The 22127-nt window shown below is 30.8% G+C and overlaps 1 protein-coding gene across 2 annotated transcripts; it reads right to left on the bottom strand.

Annotated features, from left to right (window-relative positions):
* Positions 1-7001: 7001 nt before the first annotated feature.
* LOC109620533 (cell death abnormality protein 1-like) lies at positions 7002-12724 on the bottom strand. 2 transcript variants are annotated; one of them, XM_066071429.1, is made up of 7 exons: positions 12591-12724; positions 9700-9758; positions 9329-9454; positions 9132-9221; positions 8910-9044; positions 7738-7869; positions 7002-7352 (listed from the first exon to the last, which is right to left on the bottom strand). In XM_066071429.1, exons 1-7 carry the CDS (start codon positions 12662-12664, stop codon positions 7189-7191), a joined length of 780 nt encoding a protein of 259 aa, XP_065927501.1. In that variant the 5' UTR covers positions 12665-12724; the 3' UTR covers positions 7002-7188. The 2 variants fall into 2 exon arrangements, with proteins under 2 accessions (XP_065927501.1, XP_065927502.1); XM_066071430.1 differs by having other exon boundaries at positions 8919-9044.
* Between the last annotated feature and the right edge of the window lie 9403 nt (positions 12725-22127).

The following is a 22127-nucleotide window of genomic DNA, read 5'->3' as shown; positions in this document are numbered from 1 at the left end:
TTTGGAATAACATAAATTCCTTGTGATCAAATAATCGTGATATATATGTCTATGTTTAACCGCGCCATAAACAGATTGTTTTTATTTTCATTATAATGCCAACGCCTATTTGATCCCAAAACTGAGTCGCAATATATACAGCTATGCGTCAGATGACGATTAAATGAAAAATAATGTGATGTTATAAAAATGTTTTATTTTTTTATTTGTTGATAAAGATAAAGATGTAGATTATTATTTTTCTGTTTAAAATGCATTAATTTTATTTCGACAAAGAATGATTTTACATTGAATTGCATAACAATTTTTTTGAACACATGCTGTCGTTTCAATACATATAAGAATAAAATCAAACACAACATATATTAAAAATTACACACAGCTAAAGAAAACACTAACTTACCGTTACAACCTACTACGTGGTTGCAATTTTCCTCACTGCAACTACACTCTGACTGGCAATGGAATCCAAATGATGGATATCGACACGGTTTATCGCAGCTAATTCCAAAGAAACCGACAGAACACGCTGCAGCTACATTTTAAGATGTTAAAGTATAAAGATATAAGATATTAAGATATTCCATAACCATTCAACAATATGATATTTACTTGTTTTCAAAGTCATTATCCGAGTAACAGAGATCTGCGCAATGACAGCTGAGGTCGATTTCGGTTGTAATGTAGGTGATCCATCTGAATGTAAAAATTTTGTTTTCAGATATATAAGTGTTTAAAGAATAACTTATTTTGTGAACCATTAAAATTGTTTAAACATACCTTCACATCCAGTCGGTGGGTTGCAGAAAGTTTCATTACAGTTACACTCTTTTTGACAGTCCCTTCCATAGCTAGGGTAGCGACATGGTATGCAATTTAATCCAAAAAATCCACTATGACACTCTGAGAAAAGGAAATGATCAAATTTAAAAATTTCTAAATTTAAATTAATTAAACGAAGCTGGAGATTTATTGTATGTTTGATGTAAAGAAAACAAACGAACAATATTTTTATACATGTGTCAAAGCTGACAAAAAACTAAAACAGAACAATTAACAAAGCAGTTTCAAATTGCAAGTAAGATTTCTCCCCTGACCTTTGCATTTACTGAAAGAAGCATCCCAAGTCTTGCACTGTATTCCAATGGTGTAATCTTCAATACTGTAAATTCAGAGTGTTGAAAACTAATTGACATTCCGAAAAAGACAAAAGAAATATGAGATTAAAAAATATATTGTATGTAATACAACTGTTACAGAAGAAATGATTGTCAGAAAAAGCCAGTATAGCTAAATGAACTCAATGAACTACCTTTCTGGTGTTTGTGATGATAGTCCAACTGACAACAAGACTCGACCAGTAAAAATGAGAACACACACACACATTCTGTTTTGTGCCGTCATATCTAAAATTTGTCTTGGAATGTGTTGTCAAAGTGATACGTTCTCTATCGTCCGTAAATAAAAAAAAAACGACGCATCAATCAGTTTATCACTATTAGTATTTCCTTAATAAAAGGAAATTCTTGTTTCCCTCGTGCTGAATCTGAATATTTGATTTTAGTGACGTAGTAGTGATTTTACTTTTCGACAAATTCCTGTGAATATTTGTTTTAATTAACAAATTATAATAGACTCGGTTCTTTTTTTGTTTTTTTTTTACATTCAATCGTTTTTGAGAGCAGAGATTTAAGGTTGTGTTTTCAAAGGCACAGTGAAGGGGGATGTTGGCAATTGAATCCCCCTTCATACTTTTTCGGATTTTTAAATCTTTAAAATAATCCTGTATCGGCGCAGTTCTAGAGCTGTTCTAAGCGATTAAAAAGCCATTGTTCTTTTCTTGTATGCGTATTTTGTATAAATTATTACATGTACACTGAGTGGCCAAAAGTATTGCAACAAATATGGCTGACGTCATCACAACTCTGCTCGCTTCAAATTTTATTTTTATTGCTGACGCGTAACGAGGCATATTCGGGGCATGGTATCCGGGGTGTAAATTATATGGGGTATGATTTATTTAAGTAACCGTTTCTGGTTCCCATACGTAGACGATATCCGGTGCAGAAACTAATGTAAACAATGTCGAAGAAAAAGCGAGAACTGTCAACAGATTTAAAGGAACGGATCTTAATATTAAATGCAAAGGGATTTAACAACAACAAAGTAAGTGAATTATTGGGGATACACCGCAGTACAGTCGGACGTATTTTGAAACAAATTCTTTCAAAAGGGAAGTGTTGAAAACGATCCCCGAAGTAGAAGGCCGCGAGTGACAGATGTGAGGGGGGGGGGGGTCGGAAAATTTATCGCATTGTTAAAACAAATCGTAGGCAATCTTAACACGATATAACATCAACATTCAATAGAAATGAAGGAACGCGTTTGTCCAAGAGAACTGTGAGGCGAAGGTTACATCAGGAAGGATACAGGCGGGGGAAAATTCAGAAAACTTTGACAATAAGCAAAGTCAACCGACAACGCCGAATTCTATGGTGCCATGGGAAAAGACATTGTCATTTTGAACAGTGGCAGAAAGTGATATTTTCAGACGAACCACAGGTGGTAATTGGGCAAAATAACTCCGTTAGTTTGTGGAGAAAAAAAGTCCGAGAAGTGGAAGCCCTACTGTCTAACCAACGCAAAACGCCAGTCAAAGTGAGTTGTATGTTTTGGGGGTTTATTGCCTACGATGAAATTGGTGTTTTTGAACCAGTTGATTGAAATTTAAACTCCACGAAGTATATTGAACTACTAGATTTTCATTTATGGCCTGTTATTGCAAAAGTTTTCGGAAATCGTCCATTTATTTTTCAAGATGACAATGCTACCCCTCACTGTTCTAGACAAACAAATACATGGAAAAAGGAAAATGGAATTTACTAGTATCACATTGAAAGTTCGTTTTTCTGTGTGCTGTTTATGTTACTTTGTGATGAACGTCAGCCATGTTTGTTGCAATACTTTTGGCCACTCAGTGTAGAACCTCATACATATTGCTTTTTTTATCTTTTGGCAACAGTTTTGGCCTGTGTTGGGCAGAAACAAGCCAGTTCAAGAAATCTTTTCAATTTTTTCTCAAATGTACAAGATGGCCGAACATCCCCCTTAAACCATTAAACAAATTAACAGAAACACAGTGCACAAGGCTAACATATCTATACTACTGTATACAAAATAATAGACTCGATTATTTGGGCTTTAATACCGAGAAATCGGAAGAGTACTGCATGTCTTTTGTTTTATTTTAAACATTAAAACATTTTCAGTTTGAAGGTTACTAATTTGTTTTTATTTTTTCTCAATCAAGCTTCGCTAATTAATAATCAACCAAAATACCTATTTAAAAAATCCGGAAATCATCTGGATTACCTGAATTTTACGATCTTGCGCATGCGCATTACATTCACGCTAAATCACGGGAGAATTTCCACAATATTACAATTGCATGGATAAACTCAGAAACGATATTACAAATACATGAACGTGTAAAGTTTCATTACAAATTTGTCATCTACTCTGTTTATCAAAGGAAATACGGGAGATAACTATAACTCAGTGCATTTAATCAGTGACGTATATACTTACGTTAGTATATTCCCGGATTTAATAAGAATACTCCCGAGAGTTCCGAATGTCAACATAATGTGTAAATACAAAACGAGTAAAACATATGTTGATAAAGTGTTGAATTCTTTATTGATATCACAGGATGAATGACCATCTTTAAGTCCTCCTTAAAGATAGCTTAAAGGTGTTTAAAGGTAGCTTAAAGACGATCTTTAAGCCACCTTTAAGCTACCTTTAAGCTATATGTATTGCTTAAAGGTGGCTTAAAGAAAGTGTAAAGATGGCTTAAAGGCAGCTTAAAGACTATCTTTAAGCCACCTTTAAGCCACCTATAAGGACAACTTATAGGTCCTTAATGTCCAAACTTCTTTAAGCCACCTTTAAGCCACCTTTAAGCTACCTTTAAGCCACCTTTAAGCCATTAAAAAAATTTAATTCAATATTGTGCTTAATTTCCAACAAAATGTATTAACTTTATGAAAGAAAAGGTATTAAAACGGTTTTTGTTCTAGAAAGAAAAATGAAAAAAAAACACCAAAAAAAAACAGGCGCGTTGAGAATTGAACCCGGGACCCTTAGTTTACTAGCATCACCACACATCCTCTGCGCCACGGCAACTTACATATTAATAAGCGTTTTTATATCCTATATATCAGTGGATATTGAATCACTGTATTGAATGTGTTTACTTGAAAAGATTTTGACAAACCATTCAGTTTGTAACAATCAATTATATCTAATTTATAAATTACATGCATGCATGTATTTAGAATGAAATACGGAACTTGGTCTTCAGTGAACAAAAATATATTATACCTAAATGGAAACCGTTAGGTTCACTATAGTAGGCTTTCTTAGTTGATAAATTTAAACCGAGTAGATATACGTAATTCATCTAATTTATAGCTATAAAAATGTAAGAAAGAAAATGAAATCATTTCTTTTATTAAATGCATTGATACTATTAGGGTATTTGTTCAATTTCCCGGAATTTCCCGGTTTTCATGATCGCGGCGCCGTTCCAATATGTTTAAATATTTACATGTAATTGTATGTACATGATTTTTAAACTATCAATTCTATAACAAACAAAATTACCAATTACCGGTGACGTATTTACTGCATGTGGCAATTGCAAATGACTTGTACATACAATTGTATGATGTGCCAGGCCGGGTATATTTGACATATTTACCCTTATACATATATTTAAATAATCAACCCCTATTTATGATCACCGGTACATTAATTAATTAGCCTCAAGATTTTACTCTTACATACATGTATCGTTAATTTGTAGACGTAACATCTTTGAAACCCAGAGCTAGGAAATAATACTTTGAAAATGAATTACAAATGTAAATTAACTTTTATTCACTAGACTTATCGTATACTCGTACATACTAAGATTCAACGCCTTTAGAAACCCTGACGTGCACCTGGGCACACGACACACCTGTTGTGTATATCTTGTATATTCTGTGTTAGTTCCAGGGGTTTTCTTAAGTTGGACAAACAATAGACTTTAATTAGCTATACACAAACATGCACCTGGGCACACGACACAACTGTTGTGTATATCTTGTATATTCTGTGTTAGTTCCAGGGGTTTTCTTAAGTTGGACAAACAATAGACTCTAATTAGATATACACAAACGAACAAAACTATGTCTAGACAAACAAAGCAGTAATATCCTGCACGATATAACAAAGGCAGTAGAGAGTCTTTTCATCTTTAACATGTATCTAGCAGATCTAGAGTTAGAAATAATGAAAATTGAAAAAAAAATACAAACCTTAAACCGATTAACAAATTAAATCATGCACTTTTGGTTCATTATTTTTATTTTCTTTAATAACCAGATGAACTGAGAGAGAGAGAGAGAGAGAGAGAGAGAGAGAGAGAGAGAGAGAGAAAGAGAGAGATTTTTTTCACCGATTAATTTATAATAGGAAACAAACATACTTTAATTAGTTTTATGCACATTTTAAGATACAGAGACTGCGCTCATCCCTACACTAATTTTGAAACCCCCAAAAAATTATAAAGACTTTTATAACGGCAATCTGTGTCCATCGGAGCGGTGCTGATGATAGAGATCTGTGTATAATGGAGCGACGATTAAAACCGCCCGGAACACCCCCCCCCCTTCCTTAGAAATTATATTATCACTCGGATGACCCCCTCCCATCTCTATAAAAGAGCTTTTGCATTTAATATATGTTTTTATTGTTCAGCTTGATCAAAATTGACTTAAAGGCCACTTAAAGACAGTGTAAAGGCAGTGTAAAGGCAGTGTAAAGAGTGCGTAAATGCCACTTAAAGATGCTTAAAGGTGGCTTAAAGGTGGCTTAAAGGTAGCTTAAAGAAGTTTGGACATTAAGGACCTATAAGCACTTGCTTAAAGGTGACTTAAAGGCGGCTTAAAGGTTGTATAGCCTGTAAGCTCCTTTAAGTCACCTTTAAGCCACCTTTAAGGACTTGCTTAAAGATGGTTTTTCGCCCTGTGTATGAATGAAATTTTTAGATGAAATGTTTTTACAGCCCTAAGTTGGTTTGTTATGAATAATTTTAGTATAAATTTCAATGCAGCTTCATTTAATTTCTCAAAAATCGTTTCGATGTAGTAATATTTGAAATTCAAACATTCATAAATGATAATATGAAACAATAAATCTTATTAGATAGATGTATTAAGAAACAGACAAATATCGACAATTCCTTACTTAACTAACATCGTTAATTGTGGTTTGAAAACGCACAGATACAGTGTATATATAGAATTATAAATAAGACATTTTTGATGATCGGACATATTATCATTGTTTTAAAATCTAAAAGCGCTCTATCCCTTCAACGAGTTTGATTTTGAAAAAAAATACGATTAAGATGATAGCAAACTTAAGGAACATTCTACCAAAATTTAGACAATTTTCTCACATAAATCTCAGTCCATACATGTAGCTAGTTATGTGTGTACTTCTCCTTTCGTCTCCTCGTTTATTTACCTTTTAAAAAGTTAACAAAATATATGAAAAAAATAATATATATATAAGAGAGAGAGAGAGAGAGAGAGAGAGAGAGAGAGAGAGAAGTAGAAATTAGTCATAACACGTGTTTACTGCTCACGCTATAAGTACTTCCAAGAAAACACTCATTTAGGATACATTACTTCATTGGGTCATCTTTCTGCAAATGAATGTTTATGGCGATGATAATATCTTGTGTCATAACAGTTCAAACATAAGTCAGCGAAAAACAATGTTACCGTTCTTAGACTTAATTTAAACACTGACTCAAACACAGATATATTCTTTGCATTTATTAATAATAGGTGAAACATTTCTGAATAATACATACAAATGTATCACATGGATCATACAATTAATTGTATCAGTTTGACATTAAGAAGTTGTTATCACTCAGGAAAAGCGTGTTATATAGCAGTTGAGGACATATTTTAAACAATTAAAATGTCTTTAAATCTTATGAATGTTCGATGTAAAATGTTGCTCTACTCTATCCGAAAATATAGTACAAAACCAAATTATGTATTGATATACCAACAATTTAACTTTTGTATCCGTGTAATATTTCATATAAATCATTTTATTCAATTACATGATATTTTTTTTATCAAAATTACACGATACCAATCCACACGAGAGACAAAAATATATCACACATTGGACAGCCGCCCATACTGCAAGAACTATTGTAATGTAAAACATGGCTTCGTTTTGCTTAATACGTTTATCAGCGGCACAATGCGTCGGAGTCACTGTAACATAAAATCAAAACAAGGCCTTGTATTATTATATTATATATGATAGGATAATAAAATTATCGTACATTCGAGAAGCATAAATATATCCTTTGTTTGAATGTATTTTTTTGTTTTCATTAAAATAACAATTATGTCGATTTATTTCGTATATCCATGTTGTTTGTCCATATTTTGCTGATAATCTTTAATGACAATGAATGTTGAAGACAGTAAAATGTGCATAAAATGCTTAATAGAAAACAAAATCATAAGTTTAGCTACATTAATTAGTACTAAGTATGTTCGTAAATTGATTTAGATATGTACAATTGTTATACATTTAAACAATAAATAAATAGCTAAGAATACAAAAACGACAACAGCAAAAACAACACTTTACCATTACAACCCATTAAGGGATCGCAGTATTCTTCACTGCAGTCACATTGGCTTTGGCAGCCAACACCAAACGTAGGATACTGACATAGTATTTCACATTCACTCCCATTATTTCTTTCCAAGCAATCTGAAACTACAATGTTTGCGCAGGATAAAGTTCTGCAATTTAGTTGACTGACATTTACTGTAATGTATCGAAAGGTAAATAAATGACATAGATATGCCATTTAATTACCATTTAGTCACATTTCAGTTGAATGAATGACAGAAATTAACCGTTTTCTTCTTTTTAAACTACATATACCATGTCAGACACTGTCATGTGTATTTATAATTGAAATGTTTGTTTTTGCTTTAAACGTTTGCACATAAGAATCAACTATTCTATTTAAAACAAAGTATGCTACAAATTAAGCATTATTCAGTTATAAACGGTTACCGTTAAATATACATTTAAAAATACTCTTCAAAATAGTTTAGACTAGGAATAAAAATGTAATAAAATCAAGAGCGGATTTATACAGCCACTAACGTTTAAAACAAGTTACGGGTTATTTAACGTAATCAGACATAGTCAAATCATTGATGGAGTGCATATGTTTTTGTGAGTGGTAATGCAGGGATTGCAGTGCTATCTCGTACTTCGATTACAATCCCTTATCTTAGTTTTGGCGACTCTATTCCATTTTTGGTCAATTTGGTCCTAAATCTTGTTAATGGTGTTTGGAGGGTTAGTTGAGTAATGTACCCTGCTGCTGGACGTCAAAAACATAGACTTGGTTTTCCGGTGTGTAGACGGTTCTTTATTGGTTAGTCTCAAACACATACCGCAAAAGAATTCATCAGTTCAATCTGGAGAGTGCTGGCGGGAGGTCTATGTGTTCTTTGAGTAGGTGTACGATTAATCCTCTCCTCTCGTGTTTAACATTGACGTTCATTAACTAGCATGTAATATTTCGATCTTTTACTACGCAGGATGTTTAAGGTTTGTTAATGATGATATAACATGTAGTTGTAAACTTAATAGCAAACCCATTACAGGTAGATTATCCTCGGAATTATGACATCTTTCTTATCGCTTACACTTTTTTTTTAAATTAATGTTTGCAATCAAACAATGTTGTCGATTTTGAAATTTCTTGAGTAGTATTAGAAAAATAAAAGAACTTTAACCTTTCATACCATCACATCCCTTTGTGAAATTGCATCGTTCTTCGCTGCAATTACACGCAAACTGACACAGGTAACCAAAAGACGGATATCGACAGGGGATATCACATTGATTTCCTGTATACCCTACAGGACATTCTGAAACATAAATCCACTGTAATAAACGGAATGAAAAAAGATACATTTATACAACAAGACTATTTGACAAATAGAGTAAGAAAAAACCTATTTTATTTGTTGTAAATAATTCAGGAGAATTTCCTTGCTTGGAGGATATCAACACTGCAGCTGGTGATGAAGTTGTCGGCAAACCATCTAAAATGAAAAAAGACACGTATTCAATCATTTTAATTACCGTTGAATCAATATCGTTTACAATAATGTATTCTAAGCAACAATTTTCAAATTATATTAATATTTACCTTTACACCCAGTAGCTGGATGACAGTCAATTTCAAGACAGTTACATTGATTTTGACAATTGCTGCCATAGCCAGGATATCGACAAGGAAAGGAACAGTTGATACCAAGGAAGCCAACATTGCATTCTGTACAATTAGATATACAATGTTAAATAAGGTCAGTATATTTCATGTAAATAGGTAAGCCATCCGTTATTCTAACATTTGAACCATTACTTTCATTCGACTAAAGATATAAGGTATTTTTAAAGTTACAGATTACAAAATTAAAATGGGGTTGCTCTCTAGTTTGTTTCGAAGGGAAAAAACTGTTATAAAATATCACGAAAAACCAATTCAATAAAATAATTGAATAATTAAGAACAATTTACCCTCACATTTGTGTAACATTTCATTCCATATTTTGCACTGGTGTGTACTTGTATTTGGTCTACAATGATTTAAAAAAAAACACGGTTAATCATCATTCAAATAAAAACCAAAAATCGTTATTAAAGTTTTAAACGATGACAATTGAAATTAGAATTGTTTATTTCTTCAACAAAAAGCAAGGGCTTTTGAACATCCTTTTCAATTTTTTTATTTAAAAAGTCAGAAAAAGTTTTATATATATATATATATATATATATATATATATATATATATATATATATATATATATATATATATATATATATATATATATATATATATATATATATATATTTCAAAATAACGCCTATAATCAGATGCTTAAATAAAAACTTGTAAGTGATGCAAATGAAAGATAAGCCCAGAACTTTATAAGTAGCTATACTTTGAATTTCTTAAAGAATATTTTCAAAAAATCATATAAAAGTAAGTATTTATTTCTCTGACCCAAAACTTGATATGCATAGACTATTTGTGCTTTAAATACTGAAGGCATACCAAGTTTTGTGACCGAGAAATACAGTAGTAGCAACGTTATTGTTGACAAACGACACGCACGATTCTGATACACGAACGATCACGCACGATACACGAACGATCACGCACGATACACGGACGATCACTAACTGACTGAATTTTCACGATACACGAATAAAAACGATAAAACACGCAAACGAACGATTCTACACCATTAAACACGCAAAATCAAAATTAATTTTTAAGATTATAATTAAGGAAACGTATTGCTTTAATTTGCATTGCTTTATGTTTGTGTTTATTGAAAAGCGGCATGTACTTTAGTCATGCACTGTTTCATATTTAACGAGTAAATTTTTTAACACATTCATACACAATATAGGATTCACACACAAATTAATGTTTGTGTCTCCATAACGAATATTAACGTCAATTATAAGTTAACAAAATTAGGTGTAATAGAAAAGAAGATAATGCATAAACTGCTCAAAATTATTTACATACGAGTTGACTGTTTATGTAATCCAATTCCCTTACGTACGATTTAATTATGTGGGGTACAGGTAAAATTGTTACCTTGTTCCATAGAATTTCGATTTTTCACATCCAATATTTTCATAATTTACTGTACATAATTGATTTACTTCTATATATTCTAAATTTTAAAGCGTTTAAATAATTTTTATTTCAAACAAATAAATATACAATGTACCAGATAGGAATGCGTATCGTATTCTCATTTGAAAGAAAAACGTTAGGAATAATCGTTTGGTTTAAAACGGGGCATGGGTAAGCTTGACCGCTTTCATTCAACGTGTCGCTCTTGCTAATATGATTAAAATTATGTGTCAAAACACAATAAATGCTTGATATAAAATTGAATATAATCAATTATGCAAAACTAACCCGACCGATTGAATGAGCTATGGAAATACTAAATGTATTTAACGTGGAAAGAGAGAATGAATGTTCTTCTATAAAAAAAAAAAATAAAGAGAGAATCAATGTTCTTCTATTAAAAAGGTTTAAATTCACATTGTTTTACAAAACCTATTTGTCGTTTTCAGAATAAATCCTGGCATTCCGTAAAAAAGGTTACAAAAGGAAAAAACTGCACGATCACGCACGAACACGCACGGTAAAAAACGCAAACCAATTTTCCTGATACACGCACGATCCCGCACGTTACACGAACGATCACCCACGTTACACGAACTATTTAACACGATTGGTTTGTCAACAATAACGTTGTTACCACTGTAAATACATACTTTAAAATGATTTTTTAAAAATATTCTTTTTGTAATTAAAAGTGTAGCTACTTGTAAAGTTCTGGAGTTATCTTTCTTTTCACATTGCACTACTTATAAGCTCCTATCTAAGCAACTGGTTATACCAAGAATACCAGAAATGTTAAATAGATTAGAGATGAATTTTTCTTTTGACATTGTAAATGAAAAAGGTAAAGGGAATGTCGAAAAGCCCTTACTTTTTGTTAGAGACAAAACAAGTTCTAGCTATTATTATTTTTCTCGACAGATTTCTGTCAGCGTTTTTTTTTTTTTTTTTGAAAACTGGAAGAAATATTGATACAATTTTGCAACGGTCTTACAGCAAATATATTACACTATGAAATGTAAGGTATCGGACTTCCGGTTCCGGTACTTGCGGTTTTTACAAGGAATATTGCAATGATTGAATGAAACGCAATATTTGGTGTATTTTTTTAGTTACAACGTTCAAATTTTAGAATTAGATTTAATTTGTTTAGATGTACAAATATGTAGGCGAAGACATTTTTCTATATCTTTGATATATAAGGCTTGAAAATTAAGAAAAGGGGCGAACAAACTAAAAAATTTAAAATATTTTTTAAGTTGTACTCTTTATTCTCAACAATAAACTTTTTTTTTAAAAATCGGATGAAAATAAAAAAGTTACAGCTAAAGGACTGTTTTGAACGATGTCCCCTGCAGATCCCTTATTCTTCCGAATTATCTAACGATAACTTTTTCCGATATGCGAACTGTATGTGTCATTACACATGAACAATTGAAACATTTACTTGAACACTTTTTGAGAAAACGAATGACGTGTGATTTTAGTTTAACACTGATATTCCCATTAACGATTTTCACCGACCCATAAAACCGGAAGTAGTCAATATTTTTTTTAAAGGAACTTAAAATATATAATACACGTGTCATTAATAATTGCTATAGGACTAAATTCATATTAGTTTCAATATTCTTTCCGGTTTTAAAAAATCGCTTACAAAACTTTGTCGAGAAAAATATTACATGTATTAATAAAAGATAAGAAAAAACAAAAGGTCTGTTCAGACGAACGTCAAAAAACCCAAATTATGACTTACTTGACTGGGTTCTGTTCTGATAGCTGTGCATTTGACAACGCACAAACAAGGCAAAGTAAAAAAGGATAATGCATGGTAAAGTCTGGACATATTTCATCACATTCTCTCACACCACTTATTGTATTAAAAATACTTTTTTTACCGCATCGCAAACATATATAAAGATACTTTTCCTTAATCAAAAGGGTTTCTTCCTGAAACCGATTTTCCGCACTTAATGCAAACATTCTTCCCTATATTTGCGACTAAATATCACTATTTTAAGTGTTTATACATACATGTACTTTGGTAAAGTTTAAAATAATACATGCACATATCAAGTATACTCAGTTAAAATATGCATAGTTAAAATGTTATTCCAACAGAAAAAATAAAAGCAGAACTAAAAATCAAAACTCTACATTTACATTCACCAAGTATGATTCCCATTTTTTCTTACAAAAATTGATTGATAATTCATAGCTTAGAAAATGACAGGACTGCAATCTACACAGGATGAACCTCTGCCATTCAGTCAAATGAATGTTAACTGAAAGGTCTAGAAAGGTGACTGAATGGCACAGCTATGTCATTCAGTAACCGATCAGTCACATTTCAGTTAACTGAATGGCAGAGATTCATCCTGTCCTACACCACACGCCCCGTTTATCGATTGGTCAAAACCTTCACCGACCAAAGAAAAATCACGGACTGCCCGAACTAATCATGTCAAGGTCAGACTCAAATTCCCATAGAAAACGATTTGGCTGTAAGGTAACGTACTGATCTACATTAACAATATTTAGTTATTTTTTTTTCTTTTTTTGGATAAATTTGTAAATTGTGAAAAAAGATGTAAATTAAAATAAATGTCTTTGGTGCAAGTTATGAAGATAGCGATCATTGCAGAAAAAAAACTCCTCCATATCACATTTTTGTAGACGTATTTTCTCTGCTCCTGTTTTGTAGTTTTCTTGTTGACGTTCGATCTAGAACATTCTAACATTGAACATTTTATCACCACGTTTCTTTTCTAGGAAAATCTGCATAAAATAATAAGGTCTCTTTCACTATTGATACTATTACTAGGTAAAAAAAGAATAATTTTTATTAGATTGATTTTTAATTAAATTTTATCCAAAAATTATCTGTTTTTTTCTCATTAATAAGGCACTCATTTAAAAGTCATTTTTTTCATTATAAGGCAAGTAGCATCATTTTTAAATGGAGCTTGTGGTACCTTTTGAAATCTTGACTACATGTTAACTTATTTCAAATGTGTACTTCCATTTTGAAAAGGAACTTGCGGTACCTTTTGAAATCTTGACTACATGTTAACTTAATTAAAATGAGTTCTTTCTCTCTCTCACTCTTTCTTTTTTGTCTCCCCCTCACTCTCTCTTTCGCTTATGTGATGCTGTAATAGTATTCCAGTTCGTACTGGAATTCAACGATTTCGGAATCCATTGCTGGGTCGTTCATTCATCAAAGATCAATCGTAATATTTATTATTTTGCTCATCGACGAACTCTATTTAAGTATAAATTCTAGTCTAAATTGATTAGAGTTATTACTCCAATTTACTGATTCAAATTAAACGGAAAAAATGAGTAAACTGTGGATTGTTTCTATTGACATCATTATTTAAAATAAAAGTAGACAATGTGCTATAATCATCTGATCTGATATGCCCATCTTAACTATTGAGGGGCCAGTAATTTGATCTCCACATGATGTGTTTATAACCTTATACATGATGTGTTTATAACCTTTATACATGAAAATGGCGGTTTTAATATCACTAACTCCGGCCCGGAGTCTGATTCACAAAACATCTCTTTATTCCTGGTAAAATCGCAGTTTTTCTCTTTAATTATGCTCTTTTTCTATAGAATTGATGGGGAATTCCTATTTACTTTGTCAGTCTCTGTAAAAAACATAAATGATAAAAATCATTAATATAGATGGTATAACCATTAATACCACTATTTTAAAAAGTTATTTTCGATTACTTTTAATTATAATATTTCTACATAGTGTTTTTTGCACCTTCTTATACGAGTAATATTTGTACCGACATTATTAAACTGGATTCCTTTTATGACCAGAATTGATACATATATCAGTTTTATTGGCAAAAATTGAATTTATAGCTCATCCTCTATATAGCCAAGGAGCGCAAATATTTTTCTTCCTTATCCTTTTAAAGAATATCTTAAGGTAAAATATGCTTAGAGTATCGATCTAATTATTGCAAATGTTTTACTTTCAAATTCCTGACTTCATATTTAACTTGGCCTTTGTATAGTTCATCTGTCCCACTTCATATTGGTGAAGTTGCGACAGAATATTGATTTCCTAATGAGACAGGAACTTGTGATTTAAGATTTTCCAACTGCATGTCTTGCTACTTGTAAGGGCAAAAATTAAACGTTGTGCCTGCCTTCTTTAAGGAACCCTTGTTTTAATTATTTGTTGTATTTTCATGTTTTCAAATTACATATTATATGTATTTTAAATGGGTAATTGTTTGATTTTCATTTTTTAAGCTTGCATCCAATAGTACTTCATATATTCGCAAGCAAAAAAGAAGGTAATTGTATTCTTTGTCTACCTCACTGATATGATGTTCTATATAATCTTACGTCCTATCAAAATCAGACATTATTACATAAGCTACTTAAGTTATCCCACACAAATTCTACCAATTTTGCGTTATTGGAACATTACTTTCTAAAATCTTTATAACATATACCAAAAAGCATTTACCTGTAAGATGAGTGAACGAAAATACATTTAATGAGCATTTTGATAACAGCTTACTAACAGAGAGCTTAAGGAACACCGTATAAGATATTGAATAAGTTTATGAAAATAAAATAAATAATTAAACTGTATTCGTTTTCGCGAATGATGTGAAGTTGGTTATAAAATTGTCGGCGAACCACCTAAATATGAAAATTACATGTACTATTAGATTATCAGATTTGAATCAATATCAATTGCGATTAAAATTTGCTGTGCGCGAAACAAGAAATATCGAACTTCAGTTAATAATTTGTATGCATTTGTTTACATTCAGTAGCTGGTTAACAGTAAATTTGAAGACGGTTACATCGATATTGACAAACAAATACATTATTAATCGGGTAAAAAGTTATTTATAGGGTTTTCCTAATTTTCAAAAAAGATTATTATGAAAGTGTATATGGTCCAATTAATTACTACCTTTTATAAACTTCAGAATTCGACAAAAGATATTACGTATTTTAAAAAACTCTACACATGTACTTGTTTACATACAACTAAACAAAACCCTATTTAAAAACATTAACATAAAAAAACTACAAAACTATGTGTTTAATTACTGTTTATTTACATTGACATTTGAGTAAAGTTTTATTCATGTTTTGCACTGTTTTCTATTTGTACAATGTATGTGTAAACGGAATGTATTGATAACATTTTTAGAATTTAACTAGTAAAATATTTGATATACCTAACGGTGTTCTGTATGCTCTGATAGCTGTACACATTGCTGACGCAAAAGTGTAAACTAGAATTACACTCATTAAGCTTTGGACACATTTCCCTATTTATCAGAAAACTTATTTCTTAAAAATGCCTTTTTCCCGTTACATAAACGTTTTTGTGAAAAAAATCTAACAGATATATATTTTTCATTACCTATGTAAGCTTCCTTCCCGAGTTCAATTTTTAGCACTTCACGCAATTTTTTCTTCTGAATGTGACTGAACGTTACTATTATTATAAGTATTTACACCTTGAATGGATATTCGTTTAAAAAAATAAAAGTTATATATAATTATATCAATGATAGGGCAATGAAATATGCACAAAATATTAGTTGGAAATACCGTTTTAAAGTAAGAAAAAAAGTATTGAAACTCAAATCGATGAAAAATAGATTTTTTTTTTAAAAATGTCACACTACATTGCAACATAACTTGAATATATACTACATGCAGATGTGGTATAAAGTTCCGTCTTAAATTTGAATTATTGATAAAAACGTGACACAACATATTGAACGATTTGTAACACTCGGATTTTCATTCAAATTATAAAAAACCTTCACATTCCATTCAGTGGATATCGCCCATGTTTTACTGGCAAATTATGTGGAAAATAATGTTTAACTGTTCAAATGTTACTCGTTAAGTTGGTGTTGGTTTCAAGGGTCAAATATGTAATTCAAACCAATTGATATTAATAACGCATTAGCCAATTTCATAACATCATATACATTTGTTTTAAGGGACAGTTGCTTTATCAGGATTCATTTGCTGATCTCATTATATTTGTTTTTTTCCTAAATTATCCTCGACAATAATTCTGCTGTTTTGTAATTTTGTTTCAAAATTAATTAGGGATATCCAAATTCTTTTTTCTAAATTGGGAAAAACAAAATTCACAAGATTAAAAGTAATGGCTATAATTAAACTTCCTTCACGTTATAAATTATGTAAGGTATACAGCCTTTATCTTTACCTTACGGATGGCGTTCACACCGAATTGAAAACAACAACAACAAACAAACAAATTAAAAGATTGAGAGTACTGAAAATTGGGCCAGTTTGATGTGTGTACTTGTATATTATATTTTTAAACATAAATTGCACACTTTGATTTGTATGAAAGAAAGAGATTGGTTGTTTTAGAACAAGAAATCATTTATTGAATTTTACAAGTTTGGCAATAAAACAACATATTGAATGAAAACAATTAACAGGAACATTAGGTGGAAATAATAATCATTTCCGAAAAAAACCACGTTATAAGTGGTCAGAACATCGTCCTCTATTTGGAATTAGGTTAAGTTAACCAAAAAAGTTTATCTTATATGTTATACATACTCAGGGATATTGACTGTCTGTTTGTAAAACAAGATCTGCCTGTGGACCTTTTCTTGTGTACTGTTAAACAAATATGTGATACATATAACAACACTGCTATGATTGCCAGACAAACAAAAATTGTATTATTTATTGTCTGGAAGTACGTCTGATTTTTTTTCTTGGTTGCATTTCTTGAACTGTTTTGGATGCCAATTGTCCCTTGAAAACCTGGAAAACAGATAAGAAAAACAAATGATGGCTCATGGATTATAAACAAATTGCTTTTTGTTGATTTCTGTTCCTTTTAACAAAATTGTAAAATGTGCCTAATTGTAATCATAAATCTGCGTAAGACGAATAAAATATTTGGTGTAGAGCTTTTTATTTTATAGTACACGTACCCCTTCATACCATTGCTTTGTTTTGTACAGAATCAACATCATATAATAAGAAAAAGCGTATATTTTTCACTTTATATAAAATGTTAAATATAACATGTTGCTTCTAAATTTTTTGACAACCTTTAGTAACCGCCCTGTTTTAGCCTTTAATGGGTAAATGTACGGGAAAGTAAAAAGCTTGTACATAAAATGATACATGTACTATATTAATTACTTGAATAATTAAAGCGCAAATTAAATATAAAAAAAAAGTAAAAAAAACTATATAATCTTACTTTTCTCTGTGACCTGAACTGTTGTATCATTTGGACTGATGTATTCGGATGGAGTGGGATTAAAAATATTTCTGGAACTTACTAAAAGTACAAAACGTTTAAGCGCTGCTTTAAATTTATTCATTTAATTATAGATGTAACAAAAGATTTTAAACTATAAACGAAAAATAAACTTGCATGCTAAATAGAAACGACAAAATTCACGATGTCTGAATAAATATTCAACATTTTTTTAAATAAATAATTAGGAAAACAGGGTAATGGTGAAATTCATCCATATATTGACAATAATTTATTAAGAATGCAAAACTATTTATTCGCCAGTTGGATGGATGGAATGTGGTTTAAATGATAGAGAGTTTTAGAGGCAAAAGCTAATTAATATAATAAACTTTGGGGAAAAAACTTTTTTACAGAGTTGTCTTTCTTTCATAGATAAAAATAAAAAAAAAAAAATTTGGAAATGAATAATAATTCTGAATTGCTTGGCAATTTGTAAGAAGGAGCCTTATGCAACTTTTGAGAAGAAATCGAAAAAAAGATGACTCGTAATAAAAGGTAAGTTAGAAAATATACGTTTCTATGGATTTCAATGCTCACTTTAAAAGGTTAGACACTTTTCTATGTTTTAAAGAATTTTTATATTCCTAAGATGAAACTTTATCAGTTGATTATCTCTTTATAATCTAACAAACAAAGGTTCAAATGATCAATCTATGTACTAGCTATTAGTAATGAAATAGGATAGGTAAGATCGTTTTATCTAACTTACCAATAATGTAACATAAATAAAAAAATAACGTAGTTTCTTTGACATCCATAAGCTGGATTGCAGTCCACCTGGCTACAATTACAAACGAGTTGACAATCCTTTCCGTAATTTGGATAACGACAAATTGTTTCACATTTTCTTCCAGTTCTCCCAATATCACAATCTGAAACAACATATTAAACAAAACAAAACTGTAGAGATTTAACTAACAATAAGCATGTTTTGAATAATAAAATATGTACATTCGCATTTGGGTAACTTGCAAGATAAAGTAATGTTTAATCAACTTCAAAACCAAGGGAATAGAATTAGATAATATTAAATATCACAAAGACGGTATGTCCATTGAAAGGTCTTCTGAATATGATGGCGTATTATTACATTTGTACGCCGCCAAAAGTACTGGTTATTTCTCCTAAATTCGCTTAATTCACCCATATCTCTAACAACAAAATATATGTTTTATTTTTAATCCAATATTTTCAAGTATTTTACGTCTTTGTCATATTGTATGAAATACATTGAAAATGTTAATTTATATTTAAAAGAAACGAAGTAATTATAATTCAATAAAGACACACAACATTTTATTTGTTTACTTTGTATATCATTTTACTTGTAAAATCAAATATAGTGTATGCTTTCACAAAAATGGCTCTATACATTAGGAGTCGCACATCAAATTGATTATTAGACAAAGAATACCACTATCATATTATGATATGTTTTGTAGAGGGGGCTTTTATAAAATGATGTGATTGATCCTTTTTGGATCAACCTATCCTACAAATATTATATTCTAAAAATGATTATTACGAATAAGAATTGACCAAAATATACATTGAGGGCAAAAAGTGTTGCAACACACATAGCTGACGTCATCACAACTTTCCTCGCCTCAAATTTTATTTTTAATGCTGACGGTAACAAGTCAACTAAAAACGCAAAATTATATATTGTCGAAGGAAAAGTCATTGGTAATCTAAACAGTGGAAGAAAGTGACATTTTCGGACAAAACACAGGTGGTGATTGGGCAGAATAATTCCGTTAGTTTGTAGAGGAAAACATCCGAGAAGCGGAAGCCCTTATGTCTTAACCAACGCAAATCGCCATTGAAAGTGAGATGCTTATTTTTTTTTTTTAAATGGCATTGATGTTACTGTACCAGTTAATGGCAATTTAAACTCCTTGAAATATAATAAACTATAAGATTTTCATTTATGGCCTGTTATTGCCAAAGTTTTCGGAAATTTTCAAACAAAGACATACATGGAAACGTGAAAAAAGAATTCACAAATTTAACTGGCTTGCACCATCCCTAGACCTCAATATCATAGTAGCAAATTGGCAAAATGTTAGCAGTTAACCGTATGTCTTTAGTCATAACTGGTAAAATTGGTGATTCATAATTTACACAAAACTTATTAGTATAAAGATCAATATGAAACTTGCACAGAACCTTGAATCGGACAATCAAAAAAACCATTTCTAAAAATGACAATGTCTAACGTATCTAACTGAATGATGTTCACTTCAGTAGCATATATACCTAATAATCCCAACATTTGGAGCTGATAGCAGAATTTAATAAGGAATGTATTTTAATGTCTTTTATTATTTATCAATAGTTTTAAATAACTTTTACGTTCAGTTGTAAACTAGCAACTATTTTAAACGCTAACTTCTTCATTAAAAAAGACCCATCTTTTAACCAGAATAAATAGAAAGCGTGCATATAAACTGTTTTATCTATTTCCTGCTTTAAAAATAAAACTTTAATAGTTCAATAAAAAAGAAACTTATTTTGTCACAATGCTGTTATAATTACAACAAACCATGTACGTTTGGAAAATTTACATAATAACATTGTTTACAACATTGTATAAAACAAAGGCATGGGAGATTCAAATTGCAAGGAATCAACGTCTTGAAAACAAATTACAATTAACAAATCATTTGAATAGATCTTACCATAAGTTTCAATCGGATTATTATAATTTGTTAAATTTGCATTCCAAATGTTTTTTGTTCGAGAAAAAATGGAAGTCGTAACTAAAGATATATAATTTTGTAGGCTTTAAAATTACATTATTCACTTAATCAAGTCTTAAGATTTCAATACACAAGATAGGAGTTAATTAACATTGTTGCATACGTGTATATTCACATCCAATATCTGCATTGCAGTATTCCTTGCTACAATGACATCTTAACTGACAATCTTTTCCGTAATTTGGATAAGGACAATATACATCACAATTTGATCCAACTCTCCCAACCTCACAAACTGTAAAACAATTTAAAAGAATCGACATTTTAAAAGCAGTTTGATACAAATATAAATTATTTTTAACATCCTACGCAGTTATATGCATCTTTTATGTGAGAAAAACTAGCTTACCAATCGCAAATTGTATTTTCAAAACCAACATGTATAACACAAACATATGATGCATTGTGTACACAGAATGTATAACTCATTAAGGTTTTGTTATGTATATTCCTGTCTTCATGATAAAATTGTGTCCTCTTCCCGATATCCTAGAACTTATATTTGCAAAAAATATTTCATTTTATAAATTTACCAAAAAGCAAAGAGCAATTATTACTGTGTAAATTTAATTTAACGTGTTGAGATGTCATATTTATGACGTCATGTTTATAATTATGTATGAGTTAATTGACACCAGCGTAAATATCAGAAACTATTTCCAGTGTTCAAAAGTACCTGCAAGTACATGTAATACACGGAAGTGGATATGATAGCAGGAATGTATTACCCTGATGAATTTCAAACAAACACAGTCGGTGCTTGCAACATTGTGACATGACATGTAATGATAAGGAAGAGTGTTCAAAATCAAAAGTCCAAACAAAAAATACAAAAGAGCAAACACGGGCCTCTAAAAAACAGAGGTAAGATCAGGTGCCATGGAGGAGTTAGTATCCTTTGCTAACCGTTCACACCCGCCGTGTGCTCTTTTTCCTAATCGGGAAAACGGGAAAAATCCGTAGACAAATTTTACAATGTCAAAAAAGGAACTAAATGTTGTAATGTGCGTGTATGAAACCAAGAAATATACACTAAATAACTTATCTACATTTAATGCGCATTTAATAATTATCATGATTAATAAAGCATTTGATTTAAATGTGATAATGGCAATTTTTTTTTACCAAAGTATACTGCCAACGCATGCCGTATCGCTATTTCCGGGTCAAATGACCTAATGTTTGAGAACAGGAAGGA

The sequence above is a fragment of the Magallana gigas genome, chromosome 9, assembly GCF_963853765.1.
Source record: "Magallana gigas chromosome 9, xbMagGiga1.1, whole genome shotgun sequence".
In the NCBI taxonomy this organism is placed as follows: Eukaryota; Metazoa; Mollusca; class Bivalvia; order Ostreida; family Ostreidae; genus Magallana; species Magallana gigas.
This window is presented reverse-complemented; position numbering and strand designations above follow the sequence as displayed.